Source organism: Crocuta crocuta, unplaced genomic scaffold (genome assembly GCF_008692635.1).
Source record: "Crocuta crocuta isolate KB4526 unplaced genomic scaffold, BGI_CrCroc_1.0 scaffold122, whole genome shotgun sequence".
NCBI lineage: Eukaryota > Metazoa > Chordata > Mammalia > Carnivora > Hyaenidae > Crocuta > Crocuta crocuta.
In genome coordinates, this window is record NW_027528839.1 from 1,409,010 (window position 1) to 1,433,773 (window position 24,764).

At 41.9% G+C, this 24,764-nt stretch overlaps 1 protein-coding gene across 1 annotated transcript in view; it reads right to left on the reverse strand.

The window, feature by feature from the left end:
• Window positions 1-2,297: 2,297 nt before the first annotated feature.
• Window positions 2,298-24,764, reverse strand: part of LOC144224914 (uncharacterized) — a 31,519-nt gene continuing 9,052 nt past the window's right edge. Inside the window, exons 2-4 of the mRNA XM_077755996.1 lie at window positions 16,217-16,322; window positions 14,567-14,702; window positions 2,298-2,394 (exon numbers count right to left, since the gene is read on the reverse strand). Coding sequence (XP_077612122.1) covers window positions 2,390-2,394; window positions 14,567-14,702; window positions 16,217-16,322 — 247 coding nt within the window. The 3' untranslated portion in view covers window positions 2,298-2,389. The remainder of the gene's footprint in view (window positions 2,395-14,566; window positions 14,703-16,216; window positions 16,323-24,764) is intronic.

Below are 24,764 nucleotides of genomic sequence, written 5' to 3' on the forward strand. Positions count from 1 at the left end.
GAGCAGCCAGCACCTTGGTGGCCCTCACTCACCCTTCTACACCCTGTGTCTAACGAGGCCCCACACCTGGGCCTCCAGTCTTCCAGACTGGAGTCAGTATCCCTTTAAGTCAACCAGACTTAGTTTATGCTACTTGAAACCAGGACCTCTAACTGTTAACAATACACTTCCAGAAAATCTCCCTTTTGGTTTATACTAGTTTGTGACAGTTCTGTTACTTGCTTGCACCATGGGGAAACAAAGCCTGATGCAAAGAAGTGATTCTGCTGTATGAATTTCCCATGCCATCATTCGGTCACAAGAAGGATGTATGGTGGTAAACAGGCCTTTACCACCCCATAAATCACACAACAGGAAGACAAGGGAGTGAGTGAGCTAATATGTGCGGATTGCTATAAGGTCCTCAACCTGTGTTACATTTAGTTCTTGAAATGAACCCGTGAGATGAGCCTGGATTATCTCTGCTTGGGCTCCCATAACAAAATACCATGCACTGGGTGGCTTAAACAAGAGACATTTATTTTCTCACAGTTCTAAAGGCAAGAGAGCCAAGATGAAGGTGCTGTAAACTTCAAGTTTCTGGTGAACCTCTATTCCTGGCTTCCAGCCAGCCCCTTCCCACTATGTCCTCATGGCCTTTCATTTCCTCTGTGGTCTCTCTTCCTCTTCTTGGAAGGACACTAATCCTATCAGATTATGGCTCTACCCTTATGACTTCATTCAACCTTATTTACCTAATCCTTAGAGGTCCCATCTCCAAGTAGAGTCACATTGGGAATTGGGGCTTCAAAACATGAATTTCAGGGGACACAAGTCAGTTGATAACAGATATGATCCCAATATTGAAGAAGAGAAACATGAGGTTAAAACCTTGTCCAAGGTTGAAATAAAACCTGTGTGCTTTCCAGTCTCGACTGAAGTAGAAAGTATCTGGAATAGCCCAGATACACCCACTGGTGTCACACTGAGCTCCAGCTGTGTCTGTGGCTAGCACACGCTTTCTGACTCTCATCGTTCTGGGTCCTATATCTGGGTCCTGACTCTTGCACTGCTTCAGGAATACTGAGAAAAATTCCCTCCTTGAACAAACTTTAGTCAAGCTCTGAACCTTCTTCTCCATCAAGCCTCCCCTGGCTGGCTGAGCCCAGTTTTAGCAAAGAATCCTACTAAGCCAGTCAATATCAACCAAGCTTGACTTGATATCCGATTTCCTCTGCCTTCACCCTTGATACTCAACCAGGTTCCTCTTAGTAATTTTCTACCCATTCCTCAACCCTGCTCCTTGGCCACAAATCTCCCCATTGTATAAAAGTGGAGTTCAATAATCTTCCTCACCAATTTTTATAACTGTCAGATTTCTCTTGGACAGTTGATTAAGGACAAGACCCACATCTCACATTTCCCTGCACGTATCTCCACAACACTTAGCACATGGCTCCATTGGTACTTTGTCGAAAGGTTAGTGAGTGGATGGGCAGGTGAGTGACAGCGAAGAACCCCATGGATTGGCTACCAAGAAAAGCCCAAGAAACAACTTGATGCCCGTGGTGGGTGGCAGGTGGGACCAACCCTGGAACAGACTGCTGGAGAGGGCAAAGGGAAGAAAATGGAGGGAACCCGGTGCACATGTCAGAATCAATCAGAATCAAATTTCCTTTCTTCTTCTTCATTCCGTAAACTTTCTAAAAGAACAGTTTTCTACAAAGTTTAAAATATTTTCAAGGAGCTATGTTACCTTTGTAACTAGATTTTCTTATTTTTAAGAAAAAGGACTTAAAAAAAAAGTTTTTGAAGACTCATCCCTTTCATTATAAACCCCAGGAAGCCTTCCTTGGCCACCCCTAAGTTAGGTGCCCCTCTAGTGAGCTCCCAGAATGCCCCCTTTTTACCCATGTTACAGATGGAAATTATCAGCACATTTGTATCTCTTGCCTTGGCCAAGCACCAAGCTCCAGGTGTACAGGGAGCTTGCACCTGATGTCTCATGCAGGTACTCCCAGCACCTCAACACTTGTCAGACAGGCAGTATCCTGCCATCAGCAAATCTGTGACAGAACTGCACATCTCCCCAGGAGAAGAGCCAGCTGCAGTCCGAAATGCTACCCTCCTTCCCTGCGGGACAAGCGCTCAGACAGTGCGCCTTCCAAGGCCCAGAGTGACGTTCTTATTACATCCCGGAAATCCCCTGGTCGGGGGGCTTTTGGGGTGACATCCAGTATGTAAATACGTGGGGTCGGGTCCTGGCAAGCAGTGCCCTATGTGAAAGTTCCACCAGCAGCAGAAGGTGCTTTCATTAGTCATTTCAACGGCACACAGCTGTAAGGAATCTGGCGGAGTTTGATTTGGCTGGGGGGAGTACATTTTCCACTCGTGGGCGTCTTGAAAACTTTCACACTAAAAAAAAAAAGAAAAAAAAATTCAAAAAATGGTCATAGTCCAAAACGGAAAGCCAGAAAAAGACGGCAGAGATGCTAGGGGCAGTAAATATAATGGAGAGAGCCCAGGGCTTGAAGTCTCACTCTGGCCCTGTCACTTACAGGTGTGTGATGGCCTTGGGCAAGTCAGCTCCTGCTCTAGGGGACCATTCCCATGCAAATGGAGATATAATGCCTCCCTGGGAAGCAGAAAAGACTCACTGAGTCAACGGGTGTGAACACAGGGGAAGATGGCCAGGCAGTATTCAAAGGGTAGGCATTATCTGGAGGAACAGAGGCAGAAAACAGAGGGTTCATAGAATGGAAAGAAGGGTGAAGGCTGAGGAAGATCTACTGATCCAACCAGCCTCCATGCCTCTCTGCAGCGCCTGCAAAAGACCCATGGGGGAGAGGAAGAGAGATCCAAAAGAAACAGCTCTTCTTGCCATGGCTGGGTCATGGTCAGTAGACCAAGCCTAGACTTTGCTCCTGCTCAGCTATAATGGACTTGAGAATTTTTTCAGACTTTTTTTTAAATGAATTTACAATGAATCCTGGAGCAGACTCTACTGATAACTTTACCCTGGGCTCATGCCTCCCCTGATTTTGACCTGATTTATTCATGAGTGACATGAGAAGCCAGAATCCACATGTAATTTGGTTTGCCGGTTGTTTGGCAGTAACAGTGTGCTTCCTTTCCCACTAATTTTTTTTTCCTTACAATACATGTATGCATTTGAAACGTGTTTATTGAATGAGCTGCACATAACAGGATGCAAGTGAAACCCACAAATTTTTCTTTTTTCTTTGTCCCTTCAATGTCACCATCTGGATATGCACTTTCCCTGCCTTTCAGATGAAAGCTGAACAACACCATGGATTTTTCTAGCCACTGCTAGACATGAAATAAAGAGGCTCTTTGTCTTGGTCTTTAAAAGACCAATCCAATGTAATAATCAGTACGCCACTCAACACAAAGCTTTCTTCTCTGGCTTTTCACTTCAGGCTTGGAAATTCTCAGTAGCAAGGGGAAGGGTATGGAGTTCAGCATTTTCACTCTGCCCCTCTCTTGGCAAGCTGCTAATTCTTAACCTCAAGCCTTGGGAAAGAGGGGGCTGAGGGAAAGAGTAGAGTTGTTCGTGTCTCTTGTTGTCATGACACATCCTTAGTGCTGTCAGTATTTGGCCAAGTTCAAATGCTGACTTTCCTCAGAGGCTGCTCTTGGGAACATTGTAGTAAGAAGACATGGCCACCAGAGGACACTAAAATCCTTTTTCCTTGAAAGAAGAGCCTACCAGCAGTTTGCACACGACCACATAATTTCCATAAGATAAAGCTAAATATACTTACCCTCTGTTTAAAAACAAAACAACGAAAATAAACATCTAAAACCACAAACAGATCAACTTGACTAGCATAAACTAAATATAATTTTTAAATGATGCCAACAAAGAGTCTGTGACCAACCTTTAGTCAGGCTCCCAAGCCTTCTCTGAGGCCCATCTGTAAACCCTGTAAAATCTAGTTTTAGCAAGAACCCTGCTAAGTCAGTTTAGCCATAGCCCTCCCCCCCCACCCCCGCCCTTCTCAATATCTGATCACCATCAATATCTGATCAGGGTACACATCCTCCAGTACGCCCAAGGTTATGTCTGCTCACCCTGGCCTGCCTTCAGCAAGAATACTGTTAGGTCAGTTTAGCCAGAACCCCCCTTATCCATGATGTGTCTTCTTGGTAGTTCTCCATCCACTAAACCCCACTCAGCTCCTTGGCTTTAAATTCCTCCCTGTTCATGCTATATTTGGAAATTATCCCAATCTCTCTTCCCCTGTAAAACCCCATAGCAATAGTCCCTTTACCTATTGCAATGGTCCTGAATATAGTCTGTCTTACATCTTTACCAAGTGTCATTGAATACATATATTACCAGTAACCTACAGAACACACTTTTAAGGAAAATCTCCCAAGTATTAAATGACATAATTTACTAATTTTCCTCCTTCCTCCCAATTATCATTATGTAATTCTAAATCCTTGATTATAATTCACCTTCCCCTAAATTACAGTAAGAAACTTTTCACCAAGGACTATCTGTAGGGCAAATTTCCACTGAAAGACCTTTAGGGGTGCTGGTGTGCCTTGCTGACTATACCTCTGCTGAAGGGGCAAATCTTTCTTAAGCACCTTACTTCAAAAGCAGTATACTCAGCACAATAGAATGAAATTAAAGTGCACGATGCTGCCAAGGTCTGGTGCATTCAGGAAAGGCTTTCAAGGAGGAACTGGAATGAGAGAAGGACCTTGAAGGAGTTCTGATCCAAGATGGTGACACAGGAGGTTCTTGAACTCACCTTCTCCCACAGGCACACCAAATCTACAGCTAAAGTTGGAGCAATTCCTCTGAAAGAAATCTAGAAACTAGCTGAGTGACTCTTACACATTGGGTGAACAAGAAAATACCCACATGACGGGCACACCTTCAACTACTGGGACCCAATAAGAACAAAGAAGGTGGCTAAGACAATCACAAAGGTTTGAAAGACAACCAAGAGCCTGGATCAGGATGAATGACAAAGGTCATCTTCTACAAGAGGCACATGGGTGGCTCAGTTGGTTGAGCATCTGACTCATGATTTCAGCAGTTGTGGGATTGAGCCCTGTGTCAGGCTCCACACGGGGCATGGAACCTGCTTAAGATTCTCTCTTCCTCTCCCTCTGCCCTTCCCCACTCTGTTCATGCACTTGCTCGCTCTCTCTCTCTCAGATAAAACATAATAATAATTTTTTTTTATTTCATCTTCTACACAAGACCACTCCATCAACACTGGGAGGGGTGGCTGGTTTATCTGTTTTATGCACAGAAACCAACACAGAGAGTGAAAGAAAATTAAGAAACAGAAGACTATGTTCCAAGCAAAAGAACAAGAAAACAATCAAGAAATAGACCTTAATGAAGCAAAGATAAGTGATTTACTGGATAGAGAGTTCAAAATAATAGTCATAAAGTTTCTCACCAAGGTCACAAGAACATGAACCAAGTGAGAATTTCAACAAAGAGATAGATTATATATTTTTAAAGTACTAAACAGAAATCACAGAGTTGAGGGGCATCTGGTGGTTCAGTCAGTTAAGCGTCTGACTCTTGATTTCAGCTCAGGTCATGATCTCATCGTTCATGATTTCAAGCCCCACGTCTAGCTCTGTGCTAACAGTGTGGAGCCTGCTTGAGATTCTCTCCTTTCCTGCTCTATCTTTCTCAAAATAAATAAAACTTTAAGACTTAAAAAAAGAAATCACAGAGCTGAGAAATATAATAACTGAATTGAAATATTCAATCGAGGGGTTCGACAGCAGACTAGATCAGGTGGAAAGAAGAAGGATGAGTGAACTCAAGAACAAGGCAGTAGAATTCATCCAAAGGAGCAGAAAGAAAAAATAATTTAAAAGGTAAGATAGCTTAAGGACTTATGGGACATTGTAAAGCAGACCAATATATACATTATAGAGGTCCCAGAAGGAAAAATATGGGGGTTAGGAGGATAGGGTTAAGGATGTGGGGCAGGGTAGAAGACTTATTCAAATAAATAATGGCTGAATACTTCCCTATGGGTTTTCTGGATCTTTAGGGAAAGAGACATCCAGATCCAGGAAACCCAAAAAGTTCCAAAGAAGATGAATCCAAATAGACCCACATGCTGAGACATGTCATACTTAAATTGCCAAAAGTTAATGAAAAGGAGAGAATCTTAAAAGCAGCAAGAGAAAAACAACTTGTTATGTACCAGGGAAACCCCATAAGATGACTAGCAGATTCTTCAGCAAAAACTTGGCAGGCCAGAAGGGACTAGCATAATACACTCAAAGTGCTGATCAACAAAAACTGCCGACCAAGCGTATTCTATTCAGCAAAGTTGTGCTTCAGAATTGAAGGAGAGATAAAGAATTTTTCAGATTAAGCAAAAGCTGAAGGAGTTCATCACCATTAGACTGGACTTCCAAGAAATGTTAAGGGGACTTCCTCAGGCTGAAACAAAAGGATGCTAATTAGTAACAGGAAAACATATGAAAGTATAAATCTCAATGTTAAGGGTAAATATATAGTTAAATTCAGAATATTCTAGGATTGTAATGGTAATGAGTAGATCATTTATAACTTTAATATGAAGATTAGCAGACAAAAACAGTAAAAATAGCTATAACTATAATACTTTATTAATTGATAAGCAAGATTAAAAGATATACATTGAGATCAAAAGCATAAAATGTGTAAGAGAAAGTAAAAATGTAGATTTTTGGGGGGTGCCTGGGTGGCTTAGTCAGTTAGGCATCAGATTTTGGCTCAGGTCATGATCTCATGGTTCATGGGTTTGAGCCCCACATTGGGCTCTGTGCTCACAATTCAAAGCCTGGAGCCTGCTTTGGATTCTGTGTCTCCCTCCCTCTCTCTCTGCCCCTCCTCAGCTCATGCCTTGTCTCTCTCCTTCTCAAAAGTAAACACTAAAAAAATTTTTTTAATGTGGATTTTTTAAAGTGGGCTCCACACCCAGTGTGGAGCCCATTGCATGGCTTGAACTCACACCCTGAGATCAAAAGTTGGATGCTCTACTGACTAAGCCACCCAGGTGCCCCAAAATGTAGATTTTTAGTGTGCATTTGAAGTTAAGTTGTTATCAGCTTAAAATAGACTGTTTAAAAATAAGCTATTTTATGTAGGCCTCATGGTACCACAAAGCAAATTCTATAGTAGATACACAAGAGATACAGAGAAAGGAAATGAAGCATTCCACTAGAGAAAATGACCAAATCACAAAAAAGAACATGAGAAGAAGAAATAAACAAAGGAACTGGAAAGCCAGAAAACAATTACAAATTTGTCAATGTATAATTGACTTACAATAGAAATTCATACTTATCAATAATTATTTTAAATGTAAATGGACTAAAGCTACATAGAAAGGGTTCTGGCTTTAAGGACACACACAGAGATTGAAGGTGAAAAGAATGGGAAAAGGTAAAAGAATGGAAAAAGATATTCATTCTATGCAAACGGACACGAAAAGAAAGCAGGGGTGGCTATACTTCTATCATACAAAATAGACTTTAAGACAAAGACTTTAATAAGAGAAAACAGAGTCATTACATAAAGATAAAGGAATCAATCCCAAGATGATATAACATTTGTAAATATTTATGTACCCAACTGAAAAGTACCTAAATATTTAAAGCAAATACTGAAAGCCCTGAAGGGAGAAACAGAGAGCAACACAATAATAGTAGTGACTCTAATATCCCCACTTCCAACAATGGACAGATCATATTCAATACTGAAAAGCTGAAAGATTTTTCTCTAAAATCAGGAACAAAGCAAGGTTACCCACTCTCACCACTTTTATTCAACATAGCACTGGAAGTTCTAGCCAGAACAATCAGGCAAGAAAAAAATAAAATGCGCCCAAATTGGAAGGAAAGAACCCAAACTCTACTATTTGCAGATTACATGAGATTATATATCGAAATCCCTAAAGAATTCACCAAAAATCTGTAAGAACTAATAAATGAATCCAGCAAAGTTGCAGAATACAAAATAAATATGTAAAATTAGTTGTGTTTCTATACATTATTAACAAATGCTCAGAAGGAAAAAGTAAGAAAACAATGGCATTTACAATTGTACCAAACCAAACCAAACCAAACCAAACACCCAAGGGGCGCCTGGGTGGCTTCGTAGGTTAAGCGTCTGACTTTCGCTAGGTCATGATCTCGCAGTTCGTGGGTTCGAGCCCCGCGTCGGGCTCTGTGCTGACTGCCAGCTCAGAGCCTGGAGCCTGGAGTTTCAGTCTGTGACTCCCTCTCTCTCTGACCCTCCCCTGCTCACGCTGCTCTCTCTCTCGCCTAGAAATAAATAAAACATTAAAAAAAAAAACCAATAATACATTTAACCAAGGTGGTGAAAGATCTGTACACTGAAAACTATGAGGTTGATGAAAGAAACTGAAAAAGACACTAATAAATGGGAAAAAAATGTTCTGTGCTCATGGATTGGAAGAATTAATATTGTTAAAATGTCCACACTACCCAATATGATGTACAGATCCAATGCAATGTGTATCAAAATTCCAATAACATTTTTCGCAGAAAAAAAACCTAGTGTGTATGAAATCACAAAAGACCCAGAATAGCCAGAGCAATCTTGAGAAAGAACAAAGCTGAAGACATCACACTTCCCAGTTTCAATATATACTACAAAGCTATAGTAATCAAAAGAGTGCAGTATAGGTATAAAATAGGCACATAGATCAATGGGTCAGAATAGAGATCTCAGAAATATACCTATGCATCTATCTGTTATGGCAGCAGAGCTAAGAATATGCAATGGAGAAAGGACAGTCTCTTCAGTAAGTGGTGGTGGGAAAACTGGACAGCTACATGCAAAAATAATGAAACTGGACCACTTTCTTACACAAAATCTAACTCAAAATGGATTACAGACCTGAATGTAAGACCTGAAACTGTAAAGCTTCAGGGTAGCTTTATAGGTAGGAAGAAAGCTTAAGGGTAAGCTCCTTGGCCTTGGTCTTGGCAATGATTTTTTTAATTTGACACCAAAATCAAATACAACAAAAGCAAAATCAAACAAGTGGGACTACATCAAACTAAGAAGCTTCTGCACAGCAAAGGAAACCATCAACAAAAGGAAAAGTTTTGAAATGGGATAAAATTTTTGCAAGTCATATATCTGATAAGGGGTTAACATCCAAAATATATAAACAAATCATACAACTCCATAGGAGAAAAAATTTCAATTTAAAAATGGCAGATGACCTAATTAGGCATGCTTCTAAAGAAGACATACAAAATGGCCAAAAGTTCAAGAAAAGGTGCTCAACATCACTAATCATCAACGAAATGCAAATTAAAACCACAGTGAGGTATTACCTCACACCTGTTAGAATGGTTATCATCAAAAAAACAAGAAGTAACGACTGTTGGTGAGGATATGAAGAAAGGAAACCCTTGTGGGAATGTAAATTGGCACAGGCACTAGGGAAAAAATATGGAAGTTGCTCTGAAAATTAAAACCAGAACTATCATATGATCCAGCAATCCCACTTCTGGAATATATCCAAAGGAAATGGAAACGGGAGACCAAAATATTTGCACTCCCCTGTTATGGCAGCCTTATTCACGACAAAACTAATGGAAACAAACTAAGTATCCATCAATGGATGGATGCATAAATAAGATGTGGTGTACATATGCAATGGAACGTTATCTAGCCATAAAAAAGAATCATTTGCAATGACGTGGATGGATCTTGAGGGCATATAAATGCTAAGTGAAATAAGCGAGACAGAGAAAGACAAATACTGCCGATATCACTAATATGCAGAATCTTAAAAACAAACAAAATCAAATCATAGAAACAGAGAATAGAAAGTGATTGTCAGGGACTAGGGGTGGGAGAAATAGGGAGGGGTTGGTAAATGAGTACAAACTTTCAGTTATAAGATGAATAAGGTCTGAGGAGTTATTGTAAAACATGGTGACTATAGTTGATAACACTGTTGTATAACTGAAGTTTCCAAAGAAAGTAGAACTTAAATGTTCTCAAAGAAAGAAAAAAATAGGGGCGCCTGGGTGGCTTAGTCAGTTAAGCGTCCGACTTTCGCTTCGGTCATGGTCTCGCGGTTCGTGGGTTCGAGCCCCGCGTCGGGCTCTGTGCTGACTGCCAGCTCAGAGCCTGGAGCCTGTTTCAATCTGTGACTCCCTCTCTCTCTGACCCTCCCCTGCTCACGCTGTCTCTCTCTCTCTCTCCTAGAAAAAAAAAATTAAATAAATAAATAAATAAATAAATAAATATGTGAGATGTTAGACATGTTAATTAACTAGATGAGGGAGACCTTTCACAATGCACACATATATCAATTCACCACAGTGTACATTTTAAATATTTTATCATTTTATTTATCAGTTATACCTCAAGAAAGCTAAAATTTAAAAATAAAGACCATTATTAAGTGTCATACTAATAATATCCATTCGTTCAGCGTTTGACTATGTACCAGTTACTGTTGTAAAACTTAAATATGGTATTATTTTATCCTTACAACACTCTTACAAGATAATCATTTGTATCACACCCTACTGACGGTGTGATATAGGTTGGCAGATAAAATATAGGATGCCCAGTGGTGACATTGTGATTTATATCAAGCGATATATACTGGGTCTTTATATCCTGGCTTATAGTTCCCCAAACCGTTGGAATTTCCTAAGTGTGGAGAGTGAGAAAGGTGTCTTCTGTTATGTGAATGAGGTGATTTTCGGACTGCTCCTAAGGATGGGAGGGCTAGCTCCCTGTGATTGGAGGGCTAGCACTGGGAAGAGGGGCCACAGGTTTGAATTGATTGCCAATAGGCAATTGTCGGAGGCCGCGCCGGCTCCGACAGGTCCAGGGGTCCCTGAAGGATGGACGGTGTCGGTGAAAGAGAATGAGAGAGCCCGGAGATTCTTTCTGATCACCAGGCAGGCATCTCTGTCCTGTCGGTTTTTGTGTCTCTATTTAAAGGTTCAGCAACAACATGAAGTCAGCGAAAGGAATTTCTACAATGGGAGGCCTTTTGCGATAACAAGTTTTTGATATTCTGCAGAATTATCCCAGTCATAGTGAATTTACAACCAAGGAATTAACAGGATGCTCTTAGTGAAAAACAGGATAATATATAGGTTACGTTGTATATAGATAAGCTAGGAGTCATTCTATCTGGCTCTCAAGGGATGAATGTTTCTGAATTGGTTTGCGTGTGGAAACCATCATGGGGGCCCTAAATGTGTCCATCTTTGCACCTGGGTTTATGTTTTAGCTACTCTTATCTATCCTCATCCCAGCTGCCAGTGTAAGGGAGGGTGTTTGTGGAGTGTAGGCCTTGAGGAAGGGACTGCCATACATCACCAATTAGTAAGTTATGTTCGCTACTCATCTGTACCTTAACTATTAATTAGGCTCTTCTGATATGGGACCAGGCTCAATAGTAACTCTTGTGTTCTTAACCCCCTTTATTATCTAAGTCTTGGATCTGCAAGGCCCATAGGAAGAGCCTTTTGACAATCGCCCATAGAGCTTTCATCTAAAGTCTCTTTTGTAAAGGCAGGAATATGCTTTTCCTTATGAGGTATCTGTATTCAGAATATGGGTCTCATATGGAATATTGGGAGGCCTGGTCAATACCAGCAGGCTTATATCCAACATGAGCCAGTAGTAGTAGAAGGAGATACCAGTTTTCATTTCTCATGGGAGGAGCTGCAAATATTGTCACTTCCTTGTCGTGATTGCCATCCAGAGAGGCCGGTTCAGCTCCCGGCAGGCAATGTCTTAATCAATTTTGTCTAAGTCAGGAAACCTCCATAAAAACCCAAAAGGATTGGGTATGGGGAACCTCCAGGTCAGTGAACACATGTTTGGTGCTGTGGGAAAGTGGCATGCTGGAGAGGGAAGAGAAGGTCAGCGCCTTTTCCTCTTGCCTCATCCTGTGTATTTTTCACCTGGATGTTCATCTGTATCCTTTTTCATTTCCTTTTATGATAAACTGGTAATCCAGTAAGTAAATTGTTTTCTGAGTTCTTTGAGCTGCTCTAGCAAATTAATCAAACCCCAAGAAGGGCTCATAGGAACTTTTCTGATTTATAGCCAGTCAGAAGCACTTGCGACTAGTATCTGAAGTGAGGGATGCTGGGAACAATCTTGTGGGACTGAGCCTTCAACCTGAAAATCTGATGCCATCTCTGGGTAGACAGTGTCAGAATTGAGTTGAATTGTAGGATACCCAGCTGGTGTCCAGAGACTTGCTTGGAGATACCCCAGGCCTCCATGTACATGTCAGGATTGAATCCAGGAACCCAAAGACCACTTAAATTTGAATCCGATAAACAATGAATAATAGTTTGATGTAAATATGTCCTATGCAATACTAAAGACATACTTACTGCTTGGGGCACAAATATTTCATGAGACACATTTTATACTAATAATTGCTGCTTATCTGAAATTCAAATTCAACTAGGCAGCCTATATTTCTATTTGGTAAAATTGGTAAGCTGACCCTTATCTTATGGATAAGAAAACTGAGCCTTCAGAAAGATAAGTAACTTGACAGAAGCTAACACCTGGTAGGCAGTATCACCAAGCTCTGAACTCACTGAACCCCACCTCTTCCATATTACATTGCCCCTTATTTGTCCAGAGAGTCCTCTTCATTTGCCAGCTGCTTCCTTCTGGTAAAATAACCCCACCACCCTTCCTAGCCCACTAGAAGAAAAGCTTTCTTTCCCAGCCAAGAAGGATTCGCTGAAAGGTGAGTTTTCATGACTAATTTTCCCAAATCTATCTTTCTTGCTTGCTTACCTCTTTTGAAAAAAGAATGAAAATCTCCCTCATGTTTTTCATGTTGATACTCACATTTCTGTAACTCCCTCAAGCTTATGTCTGTAAACTGAAATTCAAATACAACAGCCCATCCCAACTTGTCCTTCTGGCTTACATTACTTGAAACATAATATAGTAATTTAAAGCCAAATATAAAGAGGAAAAAACCTGTAGTATCACTGCACTATAAGGATAGCCTTTTGTTATTGTTGCTTGAAGTAGCCATGGCTTCCAATATTTGAATGAGAGTAGATCTAGCCAGCTTGTCTCATTGCAGCATTTATTGTGATACGGTGGGACTATAGTGGTATAGTATGATTCCATCCACAAGGTCAAGGCTAACCTCCACCAGAAGAATTCGGCAACAAACAATGTTTAAAGGAATATATTCATGTGAAGTGCTTGAAACAATGCCAGGCAAAGAGTAAGTGCTCAGTAGATGTGAGCTAATGTTGCCATTAATTTTAAAACTCAGGGACAGTATTGATGGCCAGGTCAGGAAGTGGTTTCACAACTAATAAGCCATAAACAATACAGAAAAATAGACAAGAAATGGTGGTGCCCAGAGTGGGGGGAAAAAAGATAGGTTTGGAGAGAATGGAAGAATCCCACTCATTCATTTAATAGTTATGTGATAAACGAGTACTATATGCTGGGGAGTCTGGTGAGAGAGGCAGGTCTTAATAGCACTGTGTGATGATTCTACAAGGAGAGAGTGATGCCAACAGGCAAGGGGCATCTGGGACACTCAAAGTGGTCAAAGAGGGGTCAAGGTAACTTCCTAAAGTAACACCTCTAGAGCTGCCCTTTACACATTCCAAGTAGAAGCGTCAACACTAAGTAAAGGCACAGACTTAAAACAGTGAAATGTGTGCAGGGGAGGTGGAAACAATTCAGTTCCCCTCTCCCTTGGGAAGCCAGCCAATTACTGAGCAATCTGTAGCAACTAGCAAGACAGACAGCCAATTATAGTCCCCTGCAGAAAGAAGCCCAAATGGACGACTTCTCCCATCTTCAGCAAAGTAGATACCATAAGATGAGAGATTTGGTGACATGGAGAAAAGAGTGCATCCACATCATAAACTGACAGGTTTTCAGTGCCACATACTAACCACGGAAAATGTTATTACATGTCACATCTTAATTAACTGCATTAATATCACTTGCAACCAAAAAAGCCCTAACCAGTCCCTGGGACTTCCACATTAATTCTCATAACCATCCTCACATTAATTTTATTAGCCCCACCTTACATAAGAGGAAACTGATCCCTGATGAGAATAAATGGTTTTTCTCAAGACTGCCACTAACAGGAAGAGTAGGAATTGAACCTTTCAATATCACACTCAATTTTATTTCTCCTTCCTTTCCACCTCTTTAACTAAAACACAGCCTTCAAGACCCTGCTTGGATCCAACTCCCTGTAAAGCTATCTGTGATCTTGCAGCACATGGCACAGCCATTCACTTACCAAGTATTCAGCAACAGTCGATGACTGACAATGATGATCAATGATTTGATTGCTTAGCAATTATAAATCTGTGTGGGCAAAAAGTGACGACAGTGGCCTGGACTCTGGAGAGAACTCCTGTTGGAAAGTCTAGGCTTTGAGCCAGATCTTGAAGAAAGGGGTAGCTATGAATTGACAAAAGCCATGTGATACAGGAAGGAGAGAAGACACTATTTGTACAAAGGCACAGAATCAAAGAAAAACAAAACTACACCCACCTTCCATGTCTCTGGCTTCAATATTATGTCTTGCCAAATCCCTGATAATTAGAAATACACAATTCCGGTTGAAGTATCTCTGTACTTGCTCCTGTAGGCTGTACATACTTCTTGAGTGCTTCCAATTGGCAAGACTCTATGGGGGACACAAAGATGAATTAAGCACAGACCTGCCCTCACAGACAACATGTTCACTAAGAGGATGACCCGTACACAAATATCTGTAATAAAATGTAAAGAGTAGAAACAGCCATAAACAAGATATAGGCTGCTGTGAGTCCTTGGGAAAACCCAGCACTTCCAGGTGGGAGTCTTTGTGACAGTTTCCTAGACGCTTGTGAGGTGGATAGTCTTTGCAAAGATAAAGGTGGACTCTAGGCCATTCTGGGAGGCAAAGGAAACCACATACAAAAAGACATAATGGTGGAAAAACTCAAGGTCCAGCAAAGAGGAGTGAGGAGTTTGGTTTTACTGCAACATTGGAGACAGAAAGCAAAGAGTGGGAAATTAAGTTGCAAACACAGGTAAAGCCAGATCGTCGGGTGGAATGAACATGGAATTTTAGAGTCCTAAGATAAATTCCAGCTCTGCATTTACAGTCTATGTGAAATTCGGCAAATTACTGAAATCTTCTGAACCTCAGTGGCCTTATCTGTAAAATGGGACTAGACAGGTGGGTCCGCAGGTGTGCAATAATGTATTGTCCCTTCTATCAGAGATTCTTTATTGATTCAACTTTTTTTTTAAGGAGAGGCTGAGTGCTAATTCAGGCAGAGACCTTTGCCTCTCCTCTACTGTCCCACCCAGCCAAACATTACTCTGTAGTTGAGCTCAGTCTTCTTCTTTCTTTCAACTGGGTACTGACCCTCCACCAGGAGTTTCTGTTCCATTCCATTTCTAATGATGTCTTGGCACCTCTTACTGGTTGCAACTTTGAACTTCTTCCCCTCTGGCCTGTACCTTGGCTCAACTCTGCTCACGGAAGGGTTGTAAGGATAATGAGATTAGAGAAAGAGCATGCTCCAAAAGAATGGCCATTATTATCACTGATGGACAAACCGGGAGGAGGAGAAACTGGGGCCATAGAGACAGGTTCGGGGGTAATTTAAGAAGACTATTTCATAACCCAAGAAAAGAATCTGAAGGCCTGAAATAAGAGAATGGTGGTGAGAACAGGGAAGAAAGGATAAATTTTAGAACTCTCACGGAAATGGAATCCCTCAGACTTAGCAAACAATTGTGTGAGATGAGATCAAGGAAGAGGTTTAAATCTGGGCTCTAGGACGTAGTATCATTAATACAACTAGTGAAGAGGAAAAAAGGAGCAAGTTTGGAAGGGAAGTCAGTGACTCTGGTTGAGATACATTAAGTTTGAAGGGCCTGTGGTGGTGCAACCAGGCAGAAAAGGGCGTGGGGCAGGGACAAATTCTCTCCTTGACAAAACTCTGCTCAGGTGCCCCTGAACTCTTTTCTCAACCAGGCCCTTTCTTTTGAGCTTCTATGTTCATCTCTGCATTGTTCCACTTTAGCAAGAATCCTGCTTGTCTGTTTAGCCAGAATCCCAACTCCCTCATCCCTAATGTTTCCTCCTAGTAATTTTCCATCCACTGACCCCCCAACTCTGTCCCTTAGCTGTTAACCTCTACTCACCCTTGTGGTCAGTCTTTCTCTTGCTGAAATAGCTTTTCTAAATGAAATCTTTTTTACCCGTCTGTGTCGAGCTCTGGTTTTTCCTCCAGTAGTTAGAGATCCAGTCCTGTTCAAGGGAGAAATGAGAGGTGGTAAATGGTAAATACACACACAGTCTTTCATGTGTCCTTGGAAGGTCTATGAATGGGCGACATGGAGGCCAAGCCTAGAGACTATGACCAAATCATGACTGGTTCTACTCTCTACACACTTTTGTTCTCTTTTCAGTTAGGATTACTCCTTAAATCTATTGATGCATTTCCACTCCTTCTTATTCTTAGTCAGATGGGCGTGAAAGGCAGAATAATGGCTCTCAAAAGATGTCCAGTCCTAATCCTCAGAGCCTGTGGCTATGTTACCTTACATGACAAAGGGAACTTCACAACTGTGATTAAATTAAGGATTTTTAAGTAGAGACGTTTTCTGGATTAGTCCAGTGTATTATGACAAGGATTCTTATAAAGGGAATGAGAGAGAGAGACAGACAGAGCTGATGCTACTACCTTGTTGGCTTTGAAGATGGAGGAAGGGGCATGAGCCAAGGGCATGAGCAGTCTCTAAAAGCTAGAAGAAGCAAGGGAACAGATTCTGTCCTATAGCCTCTACAAGGAATCCAGCCCCACTGACAGTTTGATTTTAGCCAAGTAAAACCCGATTCTGATTTCTGGCCTTGAGAACTATAAGATAGTAAATTTGTACTGTTTTAAACATTTCCAAGTTTGTGGTAATTTGTCATCACTGCAATAGGAAACTATTGCAGGTGTAGTGAATGGCCAAGGCCTTATGGTCAATTGATTGACTAACACTTGAACATTTAAAGCTTGAGAAACACTATCTTCTAGGCCACAACCAAGTTCAGAAACCAATAGCATTATAAAAAATACCATTTTTAAAGACAGAACTTATTCCACCACTTATGAAGACATGTTGACATAAAAATGGAACCTGAATCTGACCCACCCTCTAGATCTAACTACTAGTTTACAGGAAACAGAGAATGGAGGACCTTGTAAAATAGTGCCACAGAAATTCAATCAGCAAAACCTATGGGATGGATTCCTCAGTTTTTCAACACATTACAAGTGTCATAAAAGACAGAGGGATATGATTGGAAATATATGGAATAAAAGAGATTTCAGAGATTTACTGAGTACAATAAGTAGCAATGATTTGGATCCTAATTCAAACAAATAAACTGTAAAATATGCACATTTATGCTTATGAGTCAGTTAGAAATTTAAGTAACTGGGGTGCCTGGGTGGCTCAGTCGGTTGAGCGTCCGACTTCGGCTCAGGTCATGATCTCGCGGTTAGGGGGTTCCAGCCCCGCATCGGGCTCTGTGCTGACAGCTAGCTCAGAGCCTGGAGCCTGTTTCAGATTCTGTGCCTCCCTCTCTCTCTGATCCTCCCCTGCTCATGCTGTCTCTATCTCTCTCTCAAAAATAAATAAAATATTAAAAAAAAAGAAATTTAAGTAACTGACTAGATGGTTACTGTATTAAATAATTATTGCTAATTTAGGTGAATTATTATCTTGTGATTACTTTTTCTAAAGGAGTCTCTATTAGAACTGCATATTAAAATGTTTACAAATGAAATAATATATCAAATTTGTTTCAAAATAATACAGGTGAGGAGCTGTGCATGAAACCAGATCAGGACACGAGTTGATAATTGTTGAAGCTGGGCAGAGGGCACATGGGGTTATTATTCTAGTCTCTCTACTTTTCTACATGTTTAAAATTTTCCATTCTAAAACTTCTTTTAGTTTATTTGAGAGAGAGAGAGAAAGTGCACACCACACAAGCAGGGAAGGGGCAGAAAGAGCGGGGAGGGGGGGTGGTTTGCTGGAGAGAGACAGAGAGTCTTAAGCAGGCTCCACAATCAGCACAGAGCCGGACACTGGCCTCAAGGCTCAGTCTCATGAACCATGAAATCATGACCTGAGCTGAGATCAAGAATCGGATGCTTAACCAACTCAGCCACCCAAGCACCCCTCCAGTCTAAAACATTTCTAAAGAAAATTATGAAACTGTTCCTATGAAAAATTTCTATTCTTCAGCCATAGAGAAAATGGTCTTCTCCCCCTATCCTGCATTTCTTCTTCTCTCCCGATGATCTGCTTACATTTGTCGAGCTTGAGCTTCAAATTGTGCTCCCAACCAAAATAGAGAAGAAAAATTATGCAGAATTTTCTTACTATTTATCAGGTGCTAAAGAAATAAGAAAGCATTCCAGTCTAAAGTGTGTGGCATTCACTTGCAAAGGGAGAACAGCTCTTGCAAACCAGAGCCCAGGGAGGAATCCTGGAAAGGCTCGCACCAGCCCTGGGCACAGGCTAAGTCACAGTGCCTGCTGGAAAAAAAGAGCACGCGGCTGGCTCACCTGTGAATCGCCAGCACCTCGCGTGTGCCTGGCACCTGGCAGGTACCCTACAAATGTTTCCTAAGAGAGAGACGAGGGAAGTTGATTCAGTGGGTTTAGTTCTTAAATGGGCATGAATTAAATGTCTTAGGGAGCTTTACCAGTACCTTCAACCCTTCTCCAACGGAGTTGCTGCAGAACCGCCACAACCGTAAAGTGATGTCACCACAGCAGCCGTAGGGGGTCTATGTCTTAGCAAGAACTTTCCAGGCAGTGCTGGGCTGAAGCCGTCAGCTACGGCTTTGTCAAACAGATCCCACACTTAAACAGGTACTGCTCAGGAAGCCCACTAAAGTGCTGCATGTCATTATTATTATTATTATTATTATTATTAATTTTACCATTACCACAGTCCTCAAGGTGGAATGGGAATGGCCTGGCCCACAGCTGTGGAGCCGGCTCCACCCCTCCTGCTCGGGCCTAGAGGTCTGCCTTGAAGCACAGTGCCTGGAGTTAACACTACATCATCATAAACTCACAGACCTGCTAAGAGGGGAGGTCTTAAGCCAAGTGTTCTTATCACAAAAATAATAAATACAAACAGACAGACAGAAAGAAGAGAGAGAGAGAAGGAAGGAAGGAAGGAAGGAAGGAAGGAAGGAAGGAAGGAAAAGGAAACTTTTGGAAGAGATGACTATGTTTATGGCATATACCATGGTGATGGTTTCACAGGTGTGTACTTGTCCCTTAACTCTTAAGTTGTACACATTAATTATGTATGGCTTTTTGTAGGTCAATCTCATCTCAATAAAGATTTTTTTTAAAGGAAAAAATACATTAAAAAAATTAGAAGAGTGGATTGCAGAGCTCACTATTCAAAGGGCCTCTGGGTCACAGACCTCGGAGGGGCAGCTGGTGCTCGGGAAGCACTGAGAAAGGGCCGTCGGGCCAGTTTGCTGGCCTTTATTTACCCAGCCAGGTATCTATCTATTGTGTGCAAGTACATTCCATTTCATAACTAGGGAGCAGAATTCACAATTGCTTTCTTAACACACACCTGTTGGTCATGGACCTTTGTTTACATTTGTACGTTTTATGATAACAACTTGTATAAAGTCTTCCACTTTTTCTGTGTCAAGAGCAGAGGTTATGAAACTGGTAGCATAGTTGAGGAAAACATTTAATGATCTTGCGGGTTCCAAGAGGGAATGCACTTTTGGCAAAGAAAGGGACAAGTGCTATGGGGGAGGGGACACAACAGAGGTTTCATTACTTCCTTAATGTTGTTTGTCTTAAGAATGATTAACTTGACTGCACAGCAAAGGAAACAACCCACAAAACTAACAGGCAACCAACGGAATGGGAAANTGGGCATGGAGGAGGGCACTTGTGGGGACGAGCACAGGGTGTTATGTAGAAACGAATTTGACAATAAACTATTTGTAAAAAAAAAAAAAAAAGAATGATTAACTTGACATTCCCATTCCCTTCAGATTCTTTCAAGAAGTGTGTGCATGGGAAATAGGATTCCATTCAAATGGTAGTCTATTCTGATGAAGAGACTCTGGAGGTGTTCGCTGTAGGCACTAAATGAAATTCTGCCCGTACAAATAATTGTATTATGTCATATGCGATTCCAACATTGATAGAATTTGTTAACTAGGTTAGGTGTAACTTAGAGGCTATATACCTAATCCCAGAAAAATCTCAAGACTAGACATACTTCCCCCTGGGCCCAAAGATCCCACAAACCCCTATCAGTCTCAGGCTCTCAAAACTCTGCTGAGGTCAGTTAGGGTAACTGGTAGCCAAGCCTAGGCCTACACCAAAGTCTTTTGTAAAATGAAGAATCCATGTATAACCAGCCTCCAAAGGGATAGCTTGAATTTTGAATTTTCATCTCTCATCTTAGCTAGATTTCTTTTTTCTAATGTGTATTTATTTTGAAAGAGAGAGAGAGAGAGAGAGAGAGCACATGCATGAGCAGGGGAGACGCACTGAGAGAGGGAGAAAGAGAATCCCAAGCAGGTTCCACACTCTCAGGGCAGAGCCTGACTCGGCGTTTGACTCAGGAACTGTGAGATCATGATCTGAGCAGAAATCAAGAGTTGGACACTTAACCAACTAAGCTACCCAGGTGCCTCTAGTTAGATTTCTTGAAATGCAGTTCAGCCAACAATGGCTAGATCATTATTTTTCAGTTCTCCCTGTTGCTATCCTCCAAAAGGCTAAAGAGCATGTTGTTTATATTGTTAAATTAATATTTATGATTTACATAAAACATAAATAAACATACATACATACATAAACATAGAGTGAATGAATAACTGTAGTTGTTTCCAATCTTCTTTGCAGAATACTTTTACATTTTTAATATCATTTAGCACAATAAGTTTTTTTAATTTTTTAAATGTTTTTTATTTATTTCTGAGAGAGAGAGACAGCATGAGCTGGGGAGAGTCAGAGAGAGAGGGAGACACAGAATCTGAAACAGGCTCCAGGCTCTGAACTAGCTGTCAGCACACAGCCGGGCACGGGGCTGAAACCCATAAACTGTGAGATCATGACCTGAACTGAAGTCGGACGCTTAACTGACTGAGCCACCCAGGCCCCCCACGATAAGTTTTCAAAGAAAATATATTAATTTCCTTAAATAATAACCTTCAAATTGGATTTGAAATTCAGAAATATGGTGGTGCCTTTCAGGTCAAGATTTCTTAAAAGTTTTTATGCTCCATCTTAAGATGCTGGGCAGCAGAGGGCGCTCTCAGCATGCTGGGCAGGAATTGTTGGCTGTGCAGCAGAAGAGAAAGACTTGCCCTGACCCCTGGGCCTTGGGCTCTGCCCAGCCCTCCTGCCCCCCGAAACACTGCCTTGTTGTGCATTTGTTGGCCCTCAGCTATAACATGCGGATTCATCTGCCTTTCATGAGCCAACCTCAGCTGAGCTGTATTCCCAGGGGAAAGGGTGGCTGCTAAAAAGATCCTTTTTGCCAGTCCTTCTACTTTCTGAAAAGAGTATTTCTCAGCTGACAGATTGCTTTTGCATGCCCTGCCCTGCATGAGTCCTCCACTGGCACCATTCCACAGTCTCAGGGTGCATGGGGAAAAAAGAGGATTCAAGACCATAACCTGATTCGGATGAAGTCTGGACTTGAGTTTAGATTCCAGCCAAGTGCTTAGCTTTCAGGCAACCTGAGGACATTATCTAACCAGTGATCCTCATGATAGAATGGGCTATGAAAAATGAGTAAGGTGATGTATGAGGAACACCCACCATTGCGGGAGTGCACAAAGTATGTTAGCTTCCTTTCTCTCCTCTTGTATACAGGGGTTTCAAGGCAAGGACATACAACACCCAGAGCTAGAAAAGCAGGGAAACTTTCTGTGGGAGGCAAGTCTGAAAAGGGAAGCCAGAAAAGGGGGAGAGTCTCTCTCCCCAGCCTACTGCAGCCCGTGATCCAAGTCATGGAGACACATGAAAGGGAACTGGAGAGAACCCATGTTCCCCTCGGTGATGGCTACCTGGAGGTCTTCCTGTAGGAAGGGGAGGGTCAAGGTGAGTCATCAGGGCATGTGCTTATTTTGTCAGCAGACTTGTTCTCCAGCTTCACTGGTGACCAAAGAGGTGTGAAAAAAGAAGGGCTCTTGTTAAAACTCAATACGGACCCCTCTGGTCAGAGCATGTACTCGCCGAGAGCAGTGAAGAGAAGGAAGCAGGGTGTGGCAGGCCTGCAGGAAGTGGGGGGAAGGAAGTCATGAAGATTGATAACAAACACCAAATGGCTAATGGCTGACAGGGTGAAGGAAGAAAAGGCCCTCCACACTGAGCATTTGGTGCATAATAATGCAAAGCAAGGCACCGCTGGTCAGGGTTACTCGTTCTTCCCCAGTGAAGGACCCAATCCAAACCCAGAGACCCACTCTCTCAGACACCCTGAGGAGTCCAAGGCAGCTGGATCTTTGTTAGAGAATTGTGGTCAAAACCAGAGTGTTACAAACTGAATTGTGTCCCCTGCAAAATTCATATATTGAAGCCTAACTCCCAATGTGACTGTATTCAGAGATGGAGCCTTTAAAAAGGTAATTAAGATTAAAGGGGATCATTGGGTAGGGCCCTATTCCAATAGTTGTCCCATAAGAAGATGAAGAGACACCAGAGAGCTCTATCTACACACAGAGGAAAGGCCACATGAGGGTACAGCGTGAAGGGGGCTCTCTGCAAGCCAGGAAGACAGGCTTACCAGGAACAAGTCTGATGACACCTTGATCTCAGACTTACTGCCTCCAGGACTCTGAGACAACAAACTTCTGTTGTTTACGCCATGACGTTGTGGTATTCTGCTGTGGCAGCCTTAGAAAACTAATATATAAAAAATTTGAATGACTTTACCTTCCCTTATATTTTCTTGCCTTGTGTCTGATAAAGATATTACACGTGGATGATAACTATGATGACGATGATGATCTAGTTGCTTTTTGATCCCTGCTGAGCCTCATATAATTTACAGTGCGACACTTTTGTTTCTTCTTTTTATCCAAAAGATGATTTAGGGGACTTGGCAGAAAAATTGGTGAGTAAACCAACAACTGATGTGCATGCGGCAACATAACGGATATACTGATGTAGCCTATGTGACCACTAACCTTTCACCTTTGTTTAATCACCAAGTGCTGAACCAGTAGAAGATCCCAGTGTGGGAGTGGGAATAGAATATGGGGTACAGTAAAATAAACATTAAAAAATTTTTAAAGGGAATTTGGGTGGCTCAGTTGGTTGAGCAACCGACTTCAGCTCAGGTCATGATCTATTGGTTTGTGAGTTCAAGCCCTGTGTCGAGCTCTGTGCTGAGTCTGTCTCTGTCTCTGTCTCTCTCAAAAATAAATAAACATGAAAAACAATTTTTTTTAATTTATTTATTTTTGACAGAGAGAGACAGAGTACAAGTGGGGGAGGGACAGAGAGAGAAGGAGATGCAGAATCTGAAGCAGGCTCCAGGCTCTGAGCTGTCAGCACAGAGCCCAATGCAGGGCTTGAACGCATGAACCGTGAGATCATGACCTGAGCCAAAGTTAGATGTTTAACCAACTAAGCCACCCAGGTGCCCCCCAAAAAATATTTTTAAAAGATGGGGTAGAGTAGAGCCTGGGTGTGGGGTCATGGATGTGCTGGAGGGGAGTGGAAGGGGTGTTCCCAGTACTTGGTTGTTTTCTAAGAGCTGTATGTTTGGGAAGTTGTAGGATCATGAAATAGGGTGGATATTAAAATGAGCAGGTATTCAGTGTCATCGGGTCTAAATGAGGGATGCAAGCAAAGACCCTCCTATGCAGATCCTGGCACCCATAATCTGAGTAATTGATACCCAGTGTCTGAAGAGGATGACGAATATAAGCATGTTTTTTTCCAGGAGAGCTAATCTGGCAGACCAAAGAAGGAAAGCTAGGGAAATTCTCAGTGTCAGGTGATTTAGCATGCTCTGGGCTAGGAGAGCAACCCAGTGCTCTCACGGGAGACAGTGAAACACTAAATAAACAGAACCCTAGTCAATGGCCTAGGGTCCAGCCCTGGTAGAAAAGTGCAATGTTTGGCATGAATCGTACTGAGTTGCTACCTATAAGCTGGACCACCAAAACAGGACAGGAGGGGGACAGCACATGGAAGGCTTTGAGGACGGCTGCAACTCTAAGCTTGATGGGTACTCCTGATCCTCTCTGCCACTGATGCCACATGATGGGAAACACGACTGACATCACATTTTGATGGATCCAGAAAGCGATGAAAACAGCCCTGTGCCTACCAGAGATACCATTTACAGATATAACCTAGGGAGCTCGAAATGGCCAAGGCAGAGCAAATAAGAAAGTTCTGGAACTCACTAACTGAGGTATTTATTAATATAGGCTATGGTCCTCCCCAAAATTCACAGGTTGAGGCCCTAACCCTTCAGTGTGGCTGTATTTGGAGTAAATAAGTAATTAAGGTTAAATGAGGTCATAAGGGTGGAGCCTTGATCTAACAGAATTAATGTCCTTGTCAGAGGAGGTACCAGAGAGCTCACTCGCTCTCTCCCCACCATGTGAGGACACAGCAAGAAGACAGCCTTCTGCAAGCCAGGAGAAGAGCTCTCACCAGCAACCAAACCCACT